The sequence below is a fragment of the Abramis brama genome (assembly GCF_963993115.1).
Source record: "Abramis brama genome assembly, chromosome: 24".
Lineage (NCBI taxonomy): Eukaryota > Metazoa > Chordata > Actinopteri > Cypriniformes > Leuciscidae > Abramis > Abramis brama.
The window spans coordinates 14,393,689-14,417,674 of record NC_139986.1 but is presented as its reverse complement, the minus strand read 5'-3'; the positions used below and the strand labels follow the sequence as shown (position 1 = coordinate 14,417,674).

Sequence of the window (23,986 nt, the reverse complement as noted above, 5' to 3'; positions counted from 1 at the left end):
AAAACCAGTGAAAATCAATATGGAAATTCTTTCATATTAACACAGTACATTGGGCCCTATTTTTACTGACTTTTAAAAACCAGAGAGGTACCGTTTATAAAAATAAAAAAAATCCACAGGAATTACGCACAACCAGACATTCATCTGCCTGGAATAGTCTGACCGCTAAAATAACACATTTTGTACAAATAAAACAAAAAGAATACTTTAACAAAGCCTGTGCTGTATATTTCTGCTTTGAAACCCTCCAGAATGTCTTGCCCCATATTAAACTGTAAATTGTAACTGTAACTGTAAAAAATAAATATTTGACATACAATCATGTCAATTCAGACCATTACTTTAACTCTATAATCGTCTATAGTGTTTTCCATATTCCAAAATGCTGATGTTTAAAAACACACGAACGTTACCATGTTTACCGCGCCACAAACACCTGAGTGGCTTGTTTTAACACTTGCCTGAGTTTGAGCTTTGCTGTCAGAATGCAAACACTACAGGTTCTGGTTGAATTGTACCTAGCACTACAGCTCAACTCTTTGAATCCCATGTGAAATGCATGTTTTCAATGCTTTGATCTACTGTGTTGTGACAGCAATGTATGCTGCCCCTTCTTTGGAGGCTGGACACAAGAGTTTATCTGTATATGAGAATGGGGAATGTGAAAACACTTCTTACAAACTCTGCTGATATATTTGACAAATGACACTTGACCCCCAGACATTTGTACCAGGATGCATCATATATATTTTTTTTTTAATCTCATATGCAGTCCATTTGGCACATTGAGCTTTGCATAAAAAGTAAATCCTTGTGAGAATAATGGCAGGTGTTAAACAATTCAGCTGTGATGCATGTGTCCTCTGGAATACCTTCACATTCAGGACCATTGATGAAATATATTGAGCATTATTAAAAAGGAATAATATTACACTCACAGACAGTATTAGCAGATTTTCTCAGCCACTTTCACTTTCACAGTTCATAGCCTTTTCCTCAAATATTTTTCCCTTTATGGATGAGAAAATCAACACGGCTCAACCAATAGCATGAGTTCAGGAAAACTCATGGTTTGATTACAGTTATTTCTTTGGTGCATATAATGACTTGAGGTGCGTTTCTCGAAAGGATCGTAAGCCAACTTTGGTCGCAAATTCTGTTGTTACTAACATAGTTCAACTATTCTGTGATTTCCGAAACCATGGTTTCTATGAACATTCGCAAAAAACATCACAAGTTTGAGTGGTTGGAGCTACAGCTCTTGATTCAGAGGCTGCATCCTTTGAAGGATATGGACTTCAAAGGCCATGGCTCCGAAATCCGTGAAGGTCGAACCGAGCGGTGTTACTGTAAATGGGACGGATGATTGCTCTTGTCGACTAGCAACTGTGACAGCTGCTGTTGACAAGCTGTAGTAATGTTTGTACTGGACTTTTTCTGAAATTTAGATTCAAGTGTCTGAAAACAAGACTGGGTTCACAACATGTCTAAATATGTTCAACTTTTTCACTGCCATGCAACAAATCTTTGGATAGACTAGAGTGTGAAGGACCTATATTGTTGTATACTTCATGGCCCGGAAAACAAAAGAAGGCATTTGTAGGGCGCATTCAATCCTTCAAATTGGGGAAGCCTTCACTGCACCGCTGTGATGCATTCGGCCTTTGAATACAGCCTTCGAAGGATGCAGCCTCTGAATCAGGATGCAGCCAGTTTGTTGATCATATACTTGGACACAATAAAGCAAGTTAACATGCAGTACTTTCCCTATCTTTCATCCCATTTAAATATATAAAGACTTTAAATTTTAGCAGGTCAACAATCAGCAGCATTTTGAAGCATTTGCTTAAATGCCCAAGGGAACCCTGGAGTATGACGTAAGAGGAAACTCTGCTTGTAAACGTGATTAAGAAATTTACGTTTTTCTGTTTTTTTCGTGTTAATGAACTACAATAATCTTGAGCCAACTATATAAACTATAATAATCTTGAATCGATTTATTATAGAAGTTATTAACCAAGTACTTCACCACCTGCATGTGACGTCATTAACGACAGTCCTATATTGTCCTATATTGAAATTAAATTTCTTTAATTGGAATAAAGCTGAAATTAAATTAAATATTGATTTATAAGTAAATATACAAATAAATAAAACTAAACAGAAATAATAATAAAAACTTAAACTAATAAAAACAAAATGACAAAAACACATAACAAAATTACTAAAACTTAAATCAAATTTAAAATGTAAACTGAAAATATAAAAATTTTAGCTAATTCAAAATATGAATAAATACTACTATATTTATTCATTTTTTTATTTATTCTAGTGTGTTTTACAGTTAATGATCATGTAACCTGATTTTCAAAGGTCCTTTCCCAGATGGTGTACATAATGTGAACTCTCTTTCTTTCAGAGTTCTGTGAAGTCCATGAGGGTGTCCCATTTGTCATTTTATGATTTTGAAAGGTGCTCATGAGGCGCCCACTTTGCAGTCACTATCTGTGGTTTTGCCAAGCATGCACTTAGAGACTCTACAGAACATTACATTTCCAAAAGTGTGGACTCGAAGGATGACTACAAGGGCCTAGGACGCATTTGGGATGGGATCAAAAGGTCATCTGTAAGGTAAGGGTACAGGATGTAGCAGAAAATAAAAAAAAATTAATTTACAAGAAATGAGTTGGACATCATAATGCAATACTTCTCCTATATAATATAATTTTTTACTTTAAAGTCAAATCCTTGTTCCCAGTAATAATAATAATAATAATAATAATATATAAATAAGTAAATAAAAAATAAGCCTTTTCCTTTAGCCTTTGCATTCATTAAGATGTTGAGTTCACATTTGCCTGTTTAAGTATCTACTCAGGGCCTGAGACGCTATAGATCAAAGCTGTTGGACACTGATGGTCTTGGCATATTTGTGTAGCAAACACATGAGTATTCACAGGCTGGTGAGAGGAGACACAGAGACCCAACCGGAGCATGAGACCAAGCACTGGCTTGGCTCAAAGCAAACTCACAATACAGAGATTTGAGAGCATTTGAGAAAAGAATGTCCATCATATCGGTCAGTCAGTCACACACTGGAGTCTCTCAAATAAGACAATAACTTGCAGACAAATCCTCTAATCCAGTGGTTCTCAAACTGTTTTTGTCATCTTTTGCCTTTACTTGAAGTACTAATTTTTTTAAGTACTAATGTTAATGTTACTAATTGTAATTACATTCTATAATTACTGTAAACCAGACACTTGCATAACTGAGAAATAGGCTTTATTATATTTGTCTTTCCTGTGCAGAGAAATTAGGTTTGCATATAGTATTGATGTTTTCCTTAATGTAATTGAACAAACTGTATTTGTACACTGTGGATTTTTAAGTTCATTTAACTTGGATGTTTAAGTAATTTCAACTTAATGACATTAAACTGACTTAAATGAGTTGAATCTTATATAACTTATAAAAAAAAGTAGAAATTTGCTTAAATTATTTTGATGAGTTAAAGCAATGTAAAACATGTTCTCATAACTTTTTTACAATGTACATTAAAAAGTTAATTAACATTATCATTTTAAACAATTATCATTATACTTTTTTTTAAAAATACAGTATTATGGTATTATTTTTTACACAGTTTTGAGATTTCAAGTAGGCCCATATGTGCTACACTCTTGTTTAAATGGGAAAATATGTTTTATATGGTTATGGTTTCATTTTTGTAATTTATAGACATTTAAAATATGTAGTATTTCATTGCTTGTGACAGGTTTGACCAAAGCTATCCAATTCCCAGCTCTAGTTATGTTAAGAATTTTTACTCATGTCAACAAGAAAGCACAAAAGCCTGGATATACCAATAATAATGTGTGGTCCCAAATATTGGCTTTATATAAGATGTAATTTTCACAGTAAAAAGAAAAAAAGCGCTGGTATTTTAAAACAATGAGGAGGGATCATACAATCCAAATTGGAGCAGTGGCTTTTTTCATGGGAGGCAACAAGTTCATTTCTGCACATTCAGAAAATTAATTAAGGGTTTAAAATGAGCTGGTATGCTTAGCTTGGCTCAGTAAGTAGGCTTTACAGTGCACAGACCCAGCAGCGGTGACTTGGCTCTCCGGTGTGCTTGTATTTATGCAGTGATTGTTTAAATATTTGAGGAGCACATGTACAGATGGATGAACACAGCAGGTTTCATCATGAAGTTACGATGTTCAAACTTGCAGGGGGGCCATTCTAACACTCGTGTCAACAACGGGAACCAAGCAGCCCAATCAGTAAATACCATAAAACAGACCCTGAAAGACATTTCGGGAAGATGGGCAAGTTTTCTGAGAATGTCTTTTGATGGGGGAAACTGTCTTTCTCTTTGAGCCTGAGGAGAATGTGTAATGACACCAAATGTGACTGAAAAACATTTTCATTTTTTCTTCAAAATGCTTCAACGTCACTCGCTATTGGGGACCAAAATCATTTGATAAATCAGTAAATCAACTGAGAAATTGATAATTCGGTAACACTTTACAATAAGGTCTCATTGGTTAACATTAGTAAATGTAACATGAACTAACATGAGCAATACATTTGTTACCATATATATCAATCTTTGTTAATGTTAGTTAATAAAAATCCAGCTGTTCATTGTTTGTTCATGTTAGTTCACAGTGCATTGACTAATGCCAACAAATACAACTTTTGATTTGAATGTATTAGTAAATTAACATTACGATTAATAAATGCAGCAGTATTGTTTATTCTTAGTTCACGTTAACTAAGATTTACCTGATTTAACGATAAATCAGTTGACTAGTCAATTATAAACATATGAAAGACAAAAAATAATTAACAATTTGCAATATTCAATTAAGCAATTTAAAATAATGTTTATTTTTATCTATTGACATTTTATTGATTTCTGCGGTGTGGTGCTTAATCTTCTGCCATCAATCATTGCTCAGCTGTTACTGTCATTATTTCATTAAAAATATAATAAAATAAAATAAATTAAAATAATTATATAATCACATAAAAAAACAAACCAATAATGTAATTAAGAATATAATTAAATAATCACACATTAAAAATACATTACAATGAAAAATTATATTATTGTATATTATTTTTTAATACAGTACATTATAATAAAAACATAACGATATAATCACATATTAAAAATATTAAAATTTTAAATTGAATATTGAATAAATTCAATATTATTTAAATTGAATATTGCATGTTTAATTTATTTATCTGTTGTTTTACTAATTGCTTTTTTAATCTACTTATTCACATTTATAATTGATTGCTAAAACTGATTTACTGATTTATCAAATGATTATCCTGTGGCTCCCCATAACCCACTTGCATTATCAGAGGGGTTTGTCTAGCATGATTTTTCTTTTCCCAAACCAGTTCCGCGCAAACTCCGCCCTGCAGCCGATTCTAAAGATTTCATTGGTCAAGTCAATCACAGTGCTGAATGCCTACACAATGCTACAACAAATACTAAACCCTAACCCTACCCCACACCCAACATTACCCAATGAAATTGGCTGCAGGGCAGGATTTGCGTTGAACTGGTTTCGGAAAAAAATAAAATAATCATGCAGTTTAGTGCTTAGTGCACATTAATGCAGCTGCACCCACGCCGCTGGCAGCCAGAATTATGAAAAAGGGATGTCTGTATGCAAGCCAAGTGGTGGCAAGGTCAGTCAAATTACCTCAGTGTGATACTAATCACCCTTTGGGCTTGGTACATTTGCAAAACCGATTGGGCAGAATGTCAGTGCAGTGGTTTGGCCAAAAGACAAATTTCACAGTTTAGGTATGAAAGCTGTAACTTAAACAGCTGACATCATATTCTGAGAATAGCAGCGGAGAAGGCCGTTGAACGGTGAGTCTATGGTAAGAACATCAAGCAAAAATTCTTGTGCCAATGACAGACAACAGACAGAGCCACATGAAGCAATATTTCTAGGGGTCTTGCGAAGCACTCAGGAGTGTATATCATGCGTGTCCATGGAAACTGGATTCTCTGCCCACTCCTAGCATCTGTCTTTCTCCTGCACGACACTCGGGCCGCAAAGATGGACTGGCGAGAAAAAGCACCTTGGAAGTTTCCATCCACCCCACCCGTTTGGAGACCGGGATCTCTGCCACTCCACATTGAGCTGTGTGGGACGATATTTACCTTATACCCAAGGCCAAAATCCTCCCTTTCTCCTCCTCTGTTCTCTTTCTTCTTATTACAGTCTGTCTGATCAGAGTTTTCCTTCTTCAAGGGTAGGGCAAGCCTTGGCTCCTCCTTAAAGATAAGCAGGACAGATGTTTCAGACATTCCCGGCCAAGTTTAAGACGCTTCAATTGGTCATGGACTGTCTAGGGAATTGAGATGGCCAGATATTAACCATATTTTAGATTTATTTATAAAGCCATTAGGCCCTTGATTACAAGTTAATCAGTCTGGAGTGAATATAAATCGCACACTTGGTCAGTTCCATGAAAGTGAATCTTTGCCGTTTTCAAGGGATTTAAATATAACCTGGTTTACCCCTATAAATTCAACAGTTCTTCAACTTTATGGTTACTTAAAAGCAACTGTTGTGTGAGCAACACAATAGATCATACAGATTATGGTCAAACAAGTCAAGTGTGTTTTGACACTAAGGAAGTGGTGTTGAATTTCAATGTTTTCTTTTTGTTGAGATAAAACTAGTCTTAGAATAAATATACACTTAGAATGGGAAATAGTTCAAACAAGTGCACCACGTCAGCAAAAGGGCACGCACAAAGCCTGAAGCTTATAAAGTACTCGCCAAGACACTTTGTGTATTCATAGAAGAAGAGACTCTGCTTTTCCAGACTCAATTCTTTTAAGGCAACCTAATGGGCCATATTGTAAATGTGAACTCTGTGTGAATTATCCAGATGTTTCTTACATCTGGCCAGAACACATTAATATGATGACATTTGCAATATTTATAAGACATAACCACACCCAACAGTGATTTGGATACCTGAATTAACGCAGTGGGAAATCATGTCTTACATTTTAGAAGATAAAGACTTCAGCAAATTACAGAAACACAGCAACTGGCAACTAAAGAGCAAGATGTCAAGTCCAATCAGTTGAGAAATAGGAATGGGCGAGTTGCATGATGATCAGTTGCTGAATGCAATATTTCTTTAACTTTATCTCAGGACACTCAGTCAGAGGTCGCTATAACGTCCTCTTTACTGCTTAACAATAAAATGGCAACACTGCCACCTCATGGTGTTTGTGGTCCTACACAACATGTATCTATGGCACCAGACAGATATATATATACTGTATATATATAAAAAGGGGACATAGGAGAGTACTTCTGTTTAGCCTCAACTTTGATGCAGAAGGCCTACTGATTTCAAACAAAACATTATATAATTACTGTAAACCAGACACTTGCATAACTGAGAAATAGGCTTTATTATATTTGTCTTTCCTGTGCAGAGAAATTAGGTTTGCATATAGTATTGTAAATCTTTTGACTTATCAAGTGAAAAGCATGAATGAATGAAACTTGTGCAGAACAGTCACAAACTCTCATCCTAATAATACAATTTTTTTAGTATATGGATTTTACAAGCCTGATGCTTGGAAATCTGGGATTTATTTTTTTCTGTAATTGCGAGCAGACATTTACAAAGAAATTTTAGCATAAAGCACATACTGGCCATGAAGGACTTACAGCAAGAATTGAAGCCATGTCAGTTTGCCAGTCAGTTTAATGAACATATCACTGGAAGAAAAAAAAAAGCTTTGTGTCAGTTTTCCAAACTGATTTGCTTCATATTATGGCAGAAAAGTGCTTCTTGTGCAACAATCATCAAACTGTTACAGTATGTATGAGCCAATTGTGACAATAATTATACACAGGTCAAGACAGAACAATGTTGAATGAGTCCCAATAGATGTCTCAAGACACAATAAGTCTCTTTTTAAAATAATTGAAAGCCAGGTAAGTGGCACCCCCAATCAACCCAATCAATAAAGTGGCACCAACAAAGGCTGGAGCCTTTTTCTTTGCCACCCTGAATGCGGTGGGCAGCACAGCGGATATGAGGATGTTATTGACTTGGCCAAGCACTCTGCGGAATGTCGGCCGGTTCAGGACACGCTCATAATACGTCTCCAGGTTGACCCGGATCCCATTTCCCCAGTACCGACGGGACAGGCCCAGGAACTTGAGGCGATGAAGGGTGACAGCGAGGGAAACGTCCGCAATGCTGAAGAACTCGCCACAGAGCCAAGCCTGCTGACTGCCCTCTTCTAGAGAGAGATGAGAAGTTTAAAAAGCTAAAAGAAATAAAGTCGGCATAAAATGGAAATTCACTAGTCATCTATTTTCTGATGGGGATACTGATCGGTGATACTTCTCCAATAATGTAGGATACGTTTACATGACAACGATGTGCTAAAAACGAAAATAATATATATACATTTTCTCCCAGCCAGATTGTTTGTTTAGAAAATAATTAATTAATTACTTGCGAAGACAGAACTGCTTGGCAATTTCTTGGAGGAGTTGGATGCGTTACTCTCATCCTTCCCTGAGGATGGTACACCTCTGGTAGTTCTTGAAGACTTCAACATCCACCTAGAAAAACCTCAGACTCTGCTCAAGGTAACCAATTGGACCGTATTTATACACACTATTGCTCCACTGACCAAACGCTGGTCACTCCACTGCACACCTCAGATCACTTCCTCCTCACTCTTAACCTCAACCTCGCTCAGGACACAACACACACTCCTTCACAAGCCATCATTCGGCGTAACCTACGCTCACTCTCACCCTCCCGCCTGTCCTCTTTGGCCTCATCCACACTTTCTCCCCCTAATCAGTCCTAATCACTCATAACTAGATACTAACAGTGCAACTGATACTCTTTTCTCCACTCTAACATCCTGCTTAGACAACTTCTGCCCCCTTTCATCCAGGCCAGCCTGTGCCACCCCCTCTGCCCCCCTTGGTTTGTATCAATCCCTCCTCTCTTGCTTCTCTGCTAATGTCACTACTGCTAAAATTACTTACTACCACAACAAAACGAACAATTCTTCTGATTCTCGCATGCTTTTCAATACCTTATCCTCTCCTTTAACCCTCCTCCTCCCCCTCCTTCATCAACCCTAACAGCTGACGACTTTGCCACATTCTTTTCCACATCACAATTTGACACACACACACACATCTTAACAGTTAACACACGCATTCTCCCCTCCTTCTCTCCGCTATCAGAGGCAGAAGTCTCCAAACTCCTTTCTAATCACCCTACTACCTGTCCGCTTTATCCTATCCCCACTCACCTCCTTCAAGCCATTTCTTTTTCAGTTGTACCCGCACTCACTCATATCATCAACACCTCTCTTCACACTGGTACCTTTCCCACAGCATTTAAGCAGGCTCGGGTAACCCCACTCTGAGACTGGCATAAGTAGCTTCCAAATCCTCAGTACTCATCTTGCTGGATCTGTCTGCTACTTTTGACACAGATCCTCCTTTCAACCCTCAAGACAAAGGGCATCTCAGGAACCGCACTCCAATGGTTCAAGTCTTACCTCTCAGGTAGGTCCGTCAGGGTGTTGTGGAGGGTTAAAGTGTCTAAGTCACAACATCTAGCCACGGGGGTGCCTCAGGGCTCAGTGCTTGGACCACTTCTCTTCTCCATCTACATGTCATCACTAGGATCGGTCATTCAGAAACATAGCTTTTCCTATCACTGCTATGCTGAGTACACACAACTCTACCTCTCATTCCAACCAGATGATCCGACAGTAGCTGCTCCCATCTCAGCCTGCCTGACAGACATTTCTTGCAGGATGAAGGACCACCACCTTCAACTAAACTTTGCTTGTGGTCCCGGCCAACCCAACACTCCATCACAACTTCTCCATTCAGCTGGGTTCGTCAACCATAACTCCATCTAGGACAGCCAGGAACCTTGGGAGTTCTGATTGATGAATAGTTGAATTTCACAGACCACATTGCTAGAACTGCCCGGTCCTGCAGATCTGCCTTATACAACATTAGGAAGATCAGGCCCTTCCTATCGGAGCAGGCTACACATCTCCTTGTCCAAGCTCTTGTTCTATCCAGACTGGACTATTGTAATGATCTCTTGGCAGGCCTTCCAGCATGTACTGTCAAACTTCTGCAATTGATCCAGAATGCTGCTGCAAGAGTAGTCTTCAATGAGTCGAAGAGAGCGCACGTCACCTCTCCTCAAAAACTGGTTGGCAAAATCTAATTCGCTTGCATCAAATTCAAGGCACTGATGCTTGCCTACAGAACAACCACTGGCTCTGCACCCCTATTCCTAAACTCATTACTCCAGACCTACGTGCCATCCAGAAGCTTGTGCTCTGCAAGTGAATGGCACCTTGTGGTTCCCTGTTGGTGGATGACCTGCCTAACTCAACCCGAGCTGCTGAGTCTTTAGCCATTTTCAAGAAACTGCTGAAGAAGCATCTTTTTCAGGCAACACTTGACCAATTAATACTAACACTTACTATTCTTTTAAAAATAAAAATAAACCTTGCTACGTATACTGTGCAAGACTAACTGTGACTGGTCCCAGCACTAGCATATTGCTGCCCTATTGTTACTTTGATTGCTTCTATTGCTCTCCTTATTTGTTAGTCGCTTTGGATAAATGCATCTGCTAAATGATTCAATGTAAATGTAAATTTAAATGTTAATTTTGAATAAAACCAGTTAATTTATTATGTCCCCACATCAAAACATTTTTACAATGTGTTTAACAGAAGATTCTCCAACCTGGTGTCTCCTCAATCCTCCTCTGCAGCTCCGTCTCCACCTGATCCAGAACACTCTCTAGTTCATCCAGGAGTTTCTTCAGGTATTTCATGTTATCATGGTCAAACAATTTACTCTAGAGAGATTCACATAAATAGTATTTTATGACACTCATCAATCACTTTCTTGGCATCGTAAGCAAGATTGTAGTCAAAATTAATTGCACATACTCAGCAGAATAAAAACAGAGAGGGTAATCATGTGAAAAATTGAAACTGAACACTGCATGAATGTTTACTTACCTTCAGGCGCCTCTGTTTTGCAATATAAGCGTCTTTAAGATCAGGATTCTCTGCTGCTAGTTTCTTAAGCTCAGATTCTGTGTTTCCAATCTGTGCTATAAGACAGAAATCACAGTTAATTCACAGTATACCCAAAAACTGTATGTTCATATGAAGTTATTACGCTGTGTCCCCGTCTTACTGCGAATGTGAGTGGTGGCATAAGCTGGAATGTGGGAGTCAACGGTGATCTCTGGGTGGAGGATGCAGCCATGGGTGTACGCATCCATCTGCAGGGAGTCCAGCAGTTCTCTGTAATGCTGTACTCGATGATAATACGTGCTTCCCTCTTCTGGGATGAGCTTTGGTGTGTGCTCTGATTCAGAGAACAAACAACATACAGTACATTATCCAAATAAATGACTCAAAAATGTTGCTGCAATCTACATGACCTGCTATCCTCAATGGAAAATATCTTATTTTGACTTACCCTTTAATGCCTCTCATGTTATCCAAAATTCTGCCCTGGCATGCTGAACTTAACATGGTGCATGCAAACATAAATGGAACCAAATGAAAAGAAGACTAGGGTGACCACCTGGTTATTGCTCTGTTGCAGAACAGTAGATGTGATTTTGCAGGGCAATGCAAAACACGTGTGTGAGAGATACATTTACTACTATTATACTATGTAAATATTGATTTACATTATTTGGAAAGCCTATTTGCCATCACATTGGATGATAAATGTTTAAATCGTCAATAAGCTTTGTTAATTATGACTCTGTGACTGGCATTCTATTTGCTCAAGTTCAAGTAATACAATATAATTTACTCTGGAACTATTCAGTCTACAACCGGTAAATATAATGAGCTGAATAACAGGCTAGTATAGATTAAAAAAACCCACATATTATATATATAAAAAAAATATTTTATACTTTACTTTATTAGACTATTATCCTTTATTATATCTTGAACTTGAATGTTTTTGTTGCCCTGGCTGGTGTAGTTAGATTTAATGACTTTTGATGAGGTCCACATGGTTCCTTTGCTTCATCAACAAAGTCGTCATCAGCAGAAAAATCCCTACCAATGAATGCGTTGGTTGGTTATTTTACCGCTCTAGCTACAACATGACGGCTGCCCAATCACTTTTTTTTTGTATTATATTTCTTATTGTGGTTTTGTAATTTTAGGGAAAAAATAAAATAACAGACATAATTGAAATGCGGGACACTGATTACGTCTTGACTCGCGGGATGCGGGACAAAGCTCCCAATTTCGGAACTGTTCTGCAAAATGCGGGACAGGTGCTCATCCTTAAGACGACAAATGCACTGAACACAGCAAAAGCAGCTCAAACATAAAACAAACATAAACACACAGTAGCAAAAAATTACAGATATTAACACATGGTAAATCAGCTGTTAATTTGTTTATTCATTCATTTATTGAACCCTCTGATGCATGAATTTAAATCACTAAGAAAAAAAAACGTAATGTTTCTTTTTACTTTAAAACAACAGCAGAAACATTTCCAACAGTTTATTTTAATTTAAAATATACACTACTGGTCAAATGTTTGGAATCATTAAGATTCTCTTATCTCTTATGCTCTTGTACTTAAACATTTGAATTGATTGTACTTAAAAAAATTAAGGTCTCTTATGTCAAGGTTGCATTTTTTTTATCAAAATACAGTAAAACTGTAATAATGTGGAATATTCAAATAATGTTTTCTATTTTGAATATTTAAAAATTTAAATTCATTCTTGCAAGGAATTTATTTCTTAAGGATCACGTGACACTGAAGACTGGAGTAATGGCTGTTGAAAATTCACCTTTCACATCACAGGAATAAATTCTATTTTTAAAAATATTCAAATAGAAAACAGTTATTTTAAATTGTAATAATTATGGGTGTAACAATATATCGCAATACAAAAAAGCAACAATATGTACCGTGGATAGTGACAATATATATCGTGGATAGTTCAACCAAAATAAAAATTACAAATTTCAAGTTTTCAGAGTTTTAGTGTCAGTACTACATTAAATGACTATGTTGAATATAATGTATAATAATGCAATAGGTGAATATTTGTGGGTCCTGTGATAATGCCAAATGTCTTATTTTACCAGTAAAAAGTGGCCTACATTATTTTAAATATATCTAGTCAGTAACAGAGTGCTAGCATATTCGTCTAAAATAATTCTGTATTTTCAGCTTCAGAATCATGAATATTTTTTTACCAGTTACCATTGTCCTGTGCATTGGGTTATCAGCACCAAGTCCAAGCCTATTCATTTACACCCACAATTAAATATCAAATTTAGCATTTTAATCAACAGTAAATATTTTGTTAACTTTTTATCATGTCTTCATAGGAGTATCGCAATAATATCGTATTGTGAGTTTAGTTTCGTGATATGTATCAAATCGTGAAATTATGGTATCTTTACACCCCTATAATCTTTCACAATATTACAGTTTTTACTGTATTTTTGATCAAAGAAATACAACCTTGTTTCAAAAACGTTTTTGTTCAAAAAAGTTTTTTCCCCAAACTTTTGACCAGTAGTGTAGATATCATATATTATTTAATATTACTAATAATTAAATAAGTAATATTACAAAAATAATTATATAAATTGCATATATATATATATATATATATATATATATATATATATATAAATAATGGGAAATATTCCAGAGGTACTTATAAAAGGGACAGACATATAGAACTATTATTATTATCATTATTAGGATGTGACATCACACCCTGGGTGATTACAATAATTTTACATCAGAGGGTTAATCAACATGATATGCCCTTTAGTACTCTTGTATTTATGGCATTTACACTTTAATTCATGCGTTCTGGAATGTAAATACTGTTTTACACACAACATTAAGTCCTAATCCTAAGCGTTTACCATCACAGAAGTTCTGCTCCAAATAGTCCATGATTTGTGTGGGGTCACAGATGACACTGTCATTGTGAACCAGCACAGGAACCTCACCAGTGGGGTTCAGATGCATAAACCAGGGCTCATTGTGTTCACTCAGAGGCAGACTCACATCATACTCCTCACACTGAAGACCTTTCTCAGCTATTGCCAGTCTCACCTATGACAGAAACATTATGTTCATTTTTTTGGCCGTTTCTTTAGAATTTTATACCATAGAAAGACTGAAACATCAGTTATTTTTCACTCCAACTCTCATTTTGTTGAAGAAAACAACAGCAGCCCAGCTAACAAAAATCTGTTCTAAGAACGTTTTACTAAAGTTTTGCAAACGTTATGTTCTCTGAATATTCAAAATGTCCATTATGGTTATTTGAACGTTAAGGAAACATTTAATTTGATAATTTAGCAAACATTGTGGGAATGTTACTTTTGAATGTTCATTCTAAAACAAGCAGTAACATTTAAAAAATTGTATATGAACCGCCAACTAAAACGTTTCAGAAAAAAAAGCCTTCTATGAATGAAATTTAGTAAATAATGTTTTTGTGCCGACCTTTTGAGAACATTATTAAAGACCAAATAACATTGAATTAATGTTCTACCAACGTTAATGGAACGATGTTTGTTCATAACTTTAGGAGACCCAGTGGGCAACTGATGTTGAAAAGACATCAAATTGATGTCAAAATCAATCCAATGACATTGATTTGATGTAAACTGAATGTCAAACATATTGGCCTGCATATACACCAAGCAATTTCAGTGTGGTTATTAACTTTCTCTTTTCACCTAATTACCAGACATTGCCTTTCAAACTGACCTCATGATATGCAGTATCTTGATCAAGTCTTGACTAACTTTTGACGTCAAATTGATATCAAGGTGCCCGCTGGGGAACCTTGCCAGAACGTTAGCCAAAGTTCTGAGGTAGTTGTGTAATATATTTGAGATTCAGGCGTTAAATATCAGTATTAGCCTACATATTAATATAATATTTATCAGTAATTATTACAGTAATTCGACACAGCCTTTATGAATAATTAACATGCATGCTGTCAGTCAGCAATTGTTTAATTGAGATATGCCATATGAATAGAGTAATAATCCAAACTATGTCAAATCTTTAAAAGTATGTGAATATCACAATCAAAACAACAGACTGCATCCACCCTGATGCTCTTGAGCTGTCTACGCCAGTAATGTTGAATTTTGGGATCGCTTACCTTCTGAGAACTGAATGACTGAGTCCAGTGGTACAATATCAGTTTGGACTCTTTGTTTTTTGTGCTCTCGACAACCTCACCGCTGTCCTGTGCATCCTTCTTAATAAGGATTTCCTTCTCATCCTGAGATTCGCCGATGTTCTCCACCGCCATTTTATCAGTCGATGGCTGTGTCTCAAAACCTAGTTGCCTACGACGGTATATGTTTATGCATACTACGCGCGCGCATCATTTTTGAGCATATTACGCGCTTGCAGCGCCATCACAGGCGCGTACCCGCGTATTCTATTGCGCATTGAGCCTGCTAGCGCGAGATGATGCCCACAAATGCTGTCTAGGGAGGCAACTCACTAGGTTTTAAGACACAGTCAGTGTGTTGAACAGCGCAGCCTCAAGTGGTGGTACCCAACTTCCTAAATGACACACATCCACATTCATAATAATGAAATGTAGGCACAAAAAACAAAACAAAACAAAAAACATAGCCTATATAGCCAAATAGGCTGTTAAAAAAATGTTCAAAATTCAATTTAAATCAAATAAAAAGCAAATTATTGCATTTAATGCTCTCAAATAAAATTAGTTAACTGCTTTATTTAACAGTAAATGTTTATAATAGGCTAGGCCTATATTAATTTTCAAGTATAAATCAGAAGCGCACATTTTAAATGAACCAGCAGATGTCTCTGTAGACTGTTCTTCTCTATCAAATTACATTACATTAAAAAACTGTTTAGAATTTTGACATTTTATTCTGATAATTTATGATATGCAGTTTAATAGGCTAGAAATGTCATCTGTTTCATACAATAAAAAGAGACTTTCCCGTGTTTCATAATACATAATTTTTGTAGCTAAATTACACCTATATGTTAAATATACTTAGGCTACATTGAAATGCATCCATCCAAATCGCAAAGATTTTGCTTAATAAAGAAATGGCATCCAATATAATCATATTAACCCAGTTGTTGAAAGTAGGTATACAGAAATCTCTACACGAAAAAGAAAAAAAGGAAAGAAAAGTAAAAAATAATAATAATGAGAATGGGGTTCAATTCAGCTTTAAGTAACAAAACATGTATCAACCCTAAAATTGTCACATTTACACTGCTTTTTTTTACATATATTATCTAGGCTATATTAAGTATGTTGTGATCTTCAAGTCCCAATGTCCATGACAGTATTCAAATATAAATGTAATCAACCACAATTATTTTTGTGATTCCAGACATTTCAAGAACTTTATGTTTGTTATTGAAAACAGCAGTAGTTGAGGAGACAAATTAAAATGAGAACTAAATATTTTAAGAAACATGATGTCATGTTTCAGCCTACCTCGTAGCAGTTTGTAGAGTTTTAGATAAGTTAGATAATTATAATTTATTTTAAAGAATTTCAAATCATCTTTGGAAGTATGCTGATGCCCCCTAGTGGCTTCTGGGCTCCTGGTTGAGAACCACTGCTTCAAGTCATCATTTTGATTAAAGGGAAAAATCGAATTACAAAAATAAAGAACATTCTACACTGTAAAAATAATAATAATAATAATTAAAAAAAAACTTAAATTTTTAAGTAGCCTACAATCAATTTTTTTTTTTTTTTGTACAATCTATATAAGTAATTTAAACTTAAATCACATTAAACTGACTTAAAAATGAGTTGAATCTTTTATAACTTGTATATAAAAAAGGCTATATAAAAAAGTTACAAATTGCTTAAATTATTTTGAGGAGTTAAAGCAATGTAAAAAAAAATGTATTGAGTTTCAGTGAAAAGTTGCTATTTTATAAAACTAATGGCATGCAGAGTTGTGGGTTTGCAACAATCTGTGAAACATAGGCCTACTGCTATAGTTCTACATTTACATGCACTTATATCATAGCTTTTATCAGCAGTTCACCTGTCCATGATGGTCAATTTCCACCATCTGAACCATTTAATGCCACAAGAACAAGAGGTATTATAGTCACATTATTTCCAACATTAGCTGCCAGAGAAAGAAAAAGAAAGAAAATACATTTCAGTGCTATGAAAACGTCATTCGCAAAAGCCCACTTCTTTTCATGTATTTGAAATTTTCCTATTAGCCTTCATTAAATAATGGCAAACTGTATTGTTCTTCACATTCATATAATATAATACACAAATGTATTAGACACCAGTTTCCTCTTATAAGTTTCTAAATCCTTCCATAATCATTTTGAGTAAATACAAATGCAAAAATCTTTTTCCATTCCACAAAAAATAAATAGTTCAGCTTAAATCTTCCCAAAATATGTTTAATTGGTAAATTCTCGGTAGTCTATTGTAAGATAATTCTTTAAATTAGTTATGGATACATTTTATTTATTTTTTTATTCATTCATTCATTCATTCATTTATTTATTTATGTATTTTTTTATTTCAAATAAAGAAGATCAAAAAATCAAAACAAAGTGAACCTGCGCGTCTTCAGTGAGGGTGAAGTGGGCGTGGCCGCGGCGATGACGCGTGATGATTGACAGCGTCTCTCGCAGCTGAGCTGAAGCGCGCGCGGTCTCGGTGTGAGCTCTCTCTCTGCTCTGCGCAGCGCCTGCGAGCGGGAGGGAGTCGGCGGTTCCAGCGTGTGCGGCTTCGGTAATGATGCACTAAACCTGCCTCCTCATTCATACTCTCACAACCCAAGCAAAAATACCAACCAACAACATCTCCACTGTGATTAATTCTCCCAAGTTTCATCGTTGCTATTGAACTCGGCTGGGAAAAAAAGGTTTAATGAAAGAGAAAGACGAGAAGAAGCGCACGGCAACGTTACGACTGTTTTTATTTTCATCCCATTCTGAATGACGGGCGGACGGTTCGACTTCGACGATGGAGGCACTTTCTGTGGCGGATGGGAAGACGGGAAAGCCCACGGACACGGCATCTGCACGGGACCCAAGGGTCAAGGCGAGTACGCCGGGTCCTGGTCCCACGGTTTTGAGATAGTCGGGGTCTACACCTGGCCCAGCGGGAATACGTACCAGGGCTACTGGTCGCAAGGCAAACGCCACGGGCTTGGTGTTGAGACCAAGGGGAAATGGCTTTATCGTGGGGAGTGGAGTCACGGGTTCAAGGGTCGCTATGGAGTTCGGCAGAGCACCAATACACCTGCTAGATACGATGGGACGTGGAGTAATGGACTACAGGATGGATATGGAGTCGAAACCTATGGGGATGGTGGTAAGTGCCACTGCTGTTTACAAATGTCAAGTATGTTTAGGGATTCGAATCGTAAGCAATTGAATGATTACGATTCCGGTTCCTTTATTTAATGTCACAATAATGATTTTTTTTAGTAGTTTTGAGGAAGAAACGTTTAAAAAAAAAAAAAAAAAAAAACCCATTCTTTGATACACTGCTCTCAGCAGCTTGTTGTCAAATGATCATTGCAGATAAAACAAATCAGGGATCAATTTTATTCTGTAGAAAGACAAAACCAGCACACACACACACACACACATATATATATATATATATATATATATATATATATATATATATATATATATATATTATAACGTATTTCATTAATTCATTCATACAGAAAAACTCATGTCTTTGACTACAAATTATCATAGAACAACCAGTCTAACGACGCCGTTTTAAGCCTCAAGAGCCTTTAGTGCAACATAACACTGTAACAGCTGTTGCTTCGTTTAGATTCGGACAAGACGATAACTTGCGGTTCAGTAAGTGAGTCAGATTAATTCAGAAACGGCTCCGACTGATCCATAATCGTTTTTGATTCACTAAAAAGAACCGGCTCATAAGAATGTTTCGTTTGGGAGTCTTAAAATGTATTGATTCACTTAAAAGAATCTGATCATACGAGTCATTCGTTTGAAAAACAACAATAAAATACTATTAAATGAGGTGCTAAGTAATGAATAAAATAAGATAAAAAAAAATAAAATGCATATATAATATAAAATAAACATTTATCAATGCTTTGTGAAAAAACTGTAATATATTATGTACATATTATATATTTATAGTTTTTGAATAGATTGATTAGGCCTATATATTCTCTAAACCGGATCATGAGAGTCATTCGCTCAGGAATTGTGCACACACTATGTTAGCTTTTGTTCACTAATAAGAACCGGCTCATGAGAATCAGACTGCACTGATCGATGTATGTTTTGTGCTGATTTTGTAAAGGTCTTCACTCTAAATACTATGATTCAATTCCATAAGAATGCAATTGAATGGAATAGAACGTCATGAAAAAGAACCAATTCAAGGTTCCTAACTCTATTTATGTTTTGGCCAACTGTCGGGTCAGAGGTCATTGCCAGTGTGTGTACATAAAATCCAATGCTTTCAAAGTACAATAAACAAATGCTGGTGACATTAAGATAAATATACATAAATGCACAACATATAGGCTAGTACTTTGCACATTACATAATTTTAGTAAGATTGTATATTAAACTTGTGCCACAATCTACTCTAATATGCTTTTTAAATGCATCGCAATGTGACATCCATCATTTACCTAACGCTTTGCATTTTGGAGCCATATTAGTTTCCAAATGTGCTTGCTGATATTGTGTGTAAAGAGTGTCAGTGATTTAAGCTCTGATGAACTCTGTACATACAACATAACTCTCATGCAACTAACATTAATTGATACTTGATATGCTAATGTGCCTAAAATGCATGCTTTCTTTCATCATTAAGTGTGTCCACCAAAGCGTTTTTCCACGCGGCTGGCGTGTTTTTTCAATTGTTTTCAATGGGAACGCCGCGTTTTTTAAACGCCATGAGCGTAACGAGGCGCTGAGCGTCTTTTTCACGCTGAAGCGCTGAGCGTTCGGCGTTTTTTACAGGTCGCCGAGAGTTGAAGAATGTTCAACTTTGGGTAAAACGCTGCGCTCATCACTGTCACTTTTTACCCAACCGACCAATCACAGTGGAGGAGGGGCGGGACTAAAACCACACCGACCAACTGTCACAACATTCTTTCTGTACAACGACATCAACCAGCGGAGCTAACCAAACAAAATGAATGAAAAATACATTTTTAGTATGAAACAAATTATCTGCGAACTCAGTTACAAGTAAACTGTGCTGAGGATATTCTGTATCATAGCAACGAAGCGTCTCAACTGAAAAAACACTGCGCTGCCAAAACGCTCTCAAGCGCCCACAGCCAGGCGTTTTCAGCAGAGCGTCTAGCGTTTTCAGCTGGCTAAAAACGCTTTGGTGGACACACGGCCTAAGGCTATATTTGAGACTAAAATTATGAGTATGGTCCAAACCAACTTTACCAGGCTTGTGCTGTTCATTTACACAAGTTTAACTTTGTTTTGTTTCATAAGGCACTTATCAAGGCCAGTGGATGGGGGGCATGAGGCATGGCTACGGTGTGCGACAGAGCGTGCCTTACGGAATGGCCACCATCATACGCTCTCCGCTTCGCACCTCCCTGGCCTCCCTAAGGAGTGTGCAAAGCAATGGCGCCGTCCTGCAGGATACGGTACCCGACACACCAGTTGGAAGCCGTGGTGGTTTCGTGCTGAATTTTCACAGCGACACCGAAGTCGTCACCGGGAAGAAGAAGGGCCTGTTCCGCCGCGGGTCCCTCTTTGGCAGCCTCCGCCAGCTACGGAAATCTGACTCCAAAACGTCCATCTCTAGCAAACGGAGCTCGGCGCGTAGTGACGCCACCATGAGCCGCATCAGCTCCAGCGACGCCAACTCCACCATCAGCTATGGAGACGGAGAAGTGCCCGATGAGTTCACGCCCATGGAGGACCATGTGGATGCCACCACCACCGAGTCCTACATGGGCGAGTGGAAGAATGACAAGCGCAATGGATTTGGAGTCAGTGAGCGATCCAATGGGCTGAAGTACGAAGGGGAATGGATGAACAACAAGAGGCATGGATACGGATGCACAATATTCCCAGATGGAACCAAAGAGGAGGGGAAGTATAAAAATAATGTGTTGGTGCGTGGGATAAGGAAGCAGCTTATTCCTCTTAAAAACCATAAAACTAAAGAGAAAGTGGACAGGGCCGTGGAGGGGGCTCGAAGGGCGGCAGCTATCGCCAGGACGAAAGTGGAAATAGCAGTTTCAAGGTAAGGCACCTCCTCTGCTGAAAATCTCCTCTCTGGGGCAAAAAATGAAAATTCTCTCATCATTTATTAACCCTCATGTTGTTCAAAACTTGTATGACTTTCTTTATTCAGTGGAATGCGAAAGGAGAAACGTTGAAGAATGTCCACTCTTTTTCATGTAATGAAAGTAGATGGGAATCTGGACTGTTGAGCTCCAAAATGACACAAAAAAAAAAACTAAATTCCAAGTCTTCTGAAGCCATACGATAGTTTTGTGTGGAAAAAAAAACAGGCCCTAATCTAAATCTTTCCCAGTCCCCTGCACTGCAGTGTTATTGTCGCCAATCATTATTACATATTTGGGTCTTTAGCGACCCAGATCTATATCTAACCCGGAAGATTCTCTACCTGTCGCGATAATATAAAACTTTCCTGAGAGTAACAATTATAGGGGAATAAAACAAAGCATATTTTGTTACATTTTGGATCTTGGAAGGGTTCAGTTTGAGCAGATGTTTTATACCATCATCACTGTCCTCGTCAGAGCTCATTTCCCAGTATTCAGCATCTGGCTCATATTCACGATCTCAAACATGTTCTCAAAACTATCATTTGCAACATGTTCAAAATCAATATTTTGATCCCTGACAGCTTCTTAAAATAAAAACTTAAAATAAAAGTAAATAAAGCTAAATATAAATATATAAAAAATGTATAAAAATGACAAAAGCCCATAACAAAATTACTAAAACTTTAAATAAATAAAAAACTGAAAATATAAAAATAAAAGCCTATTAAAATAAATAAATAATATAATAATATTATATAATAAAAATTAAATGGTATAAAAATGAAACTCCACTGTAGCTTTTAGTTGCACTTCCACATATTCATATTCAGAACATGTTGATAATCTGTCAAAATTTGGTCTGTTAGTCACAAAAAGCTATATGGCTTTCAAATAAATGGTATATAGCACATGAGTCGTATGGACTACTTTCATGATAGTTTAATGGTGTTTTTTTGTCATTTTGAAGCTCAACAGCACAGATCCCCATGTGCGATCATCATTTTATGGCCATTACATTCTTCTCTTTTGTATTGGATGTAAGAAAGTCAAATGTGTTTTAAACGACATGAAAGTGAGTAAATGATGATAGACATTATAACAACAATGAGACATCAAGAATTTGTAATATATCATGTGCAATCTCGACAGGTTGACTTGAAACTGTTGTGATCAAGTTCACCAACCACATCAAGCCTTCTGTAACATTCCCAAGATTGTTACTACTTGCACTGTTAAGCTGTGATGTCTGCATGGTTCAGACGTATGGCGTATGGGGCGACTATTCAGATTTCATTCATTAACCGTATGTCATAGACCTATTTTTAGATGTTGCTTCAGAGTCACACCAACCATGTTCAGCAAAGCTCAGGTGTTTTTAACAGATTTCTTTTGTTTGATCTTCTTTATGAAGTCCGAATTTTAAAAGGTTTCACAAACAACCTTTTTGAGGATTGGTGTCTATTATTTGTCCATAGCTCAGGTGCACAGGGAGCAGTCATGAGGTCATGCATCTCATGTACTCTATTATGATGTCTGTTCCCTTGCCAAGAGCCATACTAGACAGACATATTTTAATAGATGTGTTGTGTAAACCACTTATTCAAGGCACGCAAATTCAAAGCATCCTAAACAGGTCTTGGGGAACTCACATGCTCATGTTACTTCCATTAACCACCCGAACAGATGCTTCGTCAAACATCTTCAATCAAACGTCTTCAGTAGACCAAATTCCAGTATAAGGTATGAATGTATACAGACACACTGTATGAGCATAACCAGTGGATTAGAGAGTTTACTTGCAGCCAATGAAGGATTAATGAAGGATTATCCAAGTCTGTGATTTTTACACAAACAAACATTAGAGTATTTTAATATAGTGAAAGCTATCCTTATGTGCTCCCACTCATAATGTTGAAGCCACTGAATGAGCAAGGGTCTTGGTTCACAAATTAGTGGGCTTGCACTTAAAAAAATGACTTCTTAATGGGTTTTATAGGGATAGTTCACCCAAAAATTATTAATAATTTACTCACCCTCAAGTTGTTACAAACCTATATGACTTTCTTTCTTTTACACAAATACATGTTTTCAACATTGATAATAATATGACATATTTATTCAGCGTCAAATCAGCATATTATAATGATTTCTGAAGGATCATGTGACAGAAGACTGGAGTAATGATGCTGAAAATTCACCTTTGCCATCACAGGAATAAATTACATTTTAACATATATTAAAATAGAAAACAGTTTTTTCTGATCATTATTATTGTATTTTTGATCAAATAAATGCAGCCTTGGTGAGGCATAAGAGACTTATTTCAAAGACATTACAAAATCTTCCCAACCCTAAACTTACCTAAACGGTAGTGTAGATAGTTTCCATATTCTCAGTTAGAATGGAAGACATTGTGCCATTTTAATGGCCCAAAGCCAACACAGAAATGATGTGATTGGTATAAAGCGACTGACCAGAATTGCACAGATTCTGACTTCCTGTGTCACTCCAATTTGGAACTGAACCAGTAACCTT

The 23,986-nt window shown here is 36.7% G+C and overlaps 2 protein-coding genes across 2 annotated transcripts in view; one reads left to right on the top strand and one right to left on the bottom strand.

Annotated features, from left to right (window-relative positions):
* Window positions 1-7,458: 7,458 nt before the first annotated feature.
* On the bottom strand, window positions 7,459-15,597 carry gdap1 (ganglioside induced differentiation associated protein 1). Its single transcript, XM_084103468.1, has 6 exons — window positions 15,292-15,597; window positions 14,033-14,225; window positions 11,292-11,465; window positions 11,111-11,205; window positions 10,830-10,944; window positions 7,459-8,320 (listed from the first exon to the last, which is right to left on the bottom strand). The coding sequence occupies exons 1-6, from the start codon at window positions 15,442-15,444 to the stop codon at window positions 7,968-7,970; spliced, it is 1,083 nt and encodes a 360-aa protein (XP_083959594.1). The 5' UTR covers window positions 15,445-15,597; the 3' UTR covers window positions 7,459-7,967.
* A 2,190-nt stretch (window positions 15,598-17,787) lies between these two features.
* Window positions 17,788-23,986, top strand: part of jph1a (junctophilin 1a) — a 37,879-nt gene continuing 31,680 nt past the window's right edge. Inside the window, exons 1-2 of the mRNA XM_084103405.1 lie at window positions 17,788-18,495; window positions 20,640-21,402. Of these exons, the coding sequence (XP_083959531.1) occupies window positions 18,117-18,495; window positions 20,640-21,402 (1,142 nt within the window). The 5' untranslated portion in view covers window positions 17,788-18,116. The remainder of the gene's footprint in view (window positions 18,496-20,639; window positions 21,403-23,986) is intronic.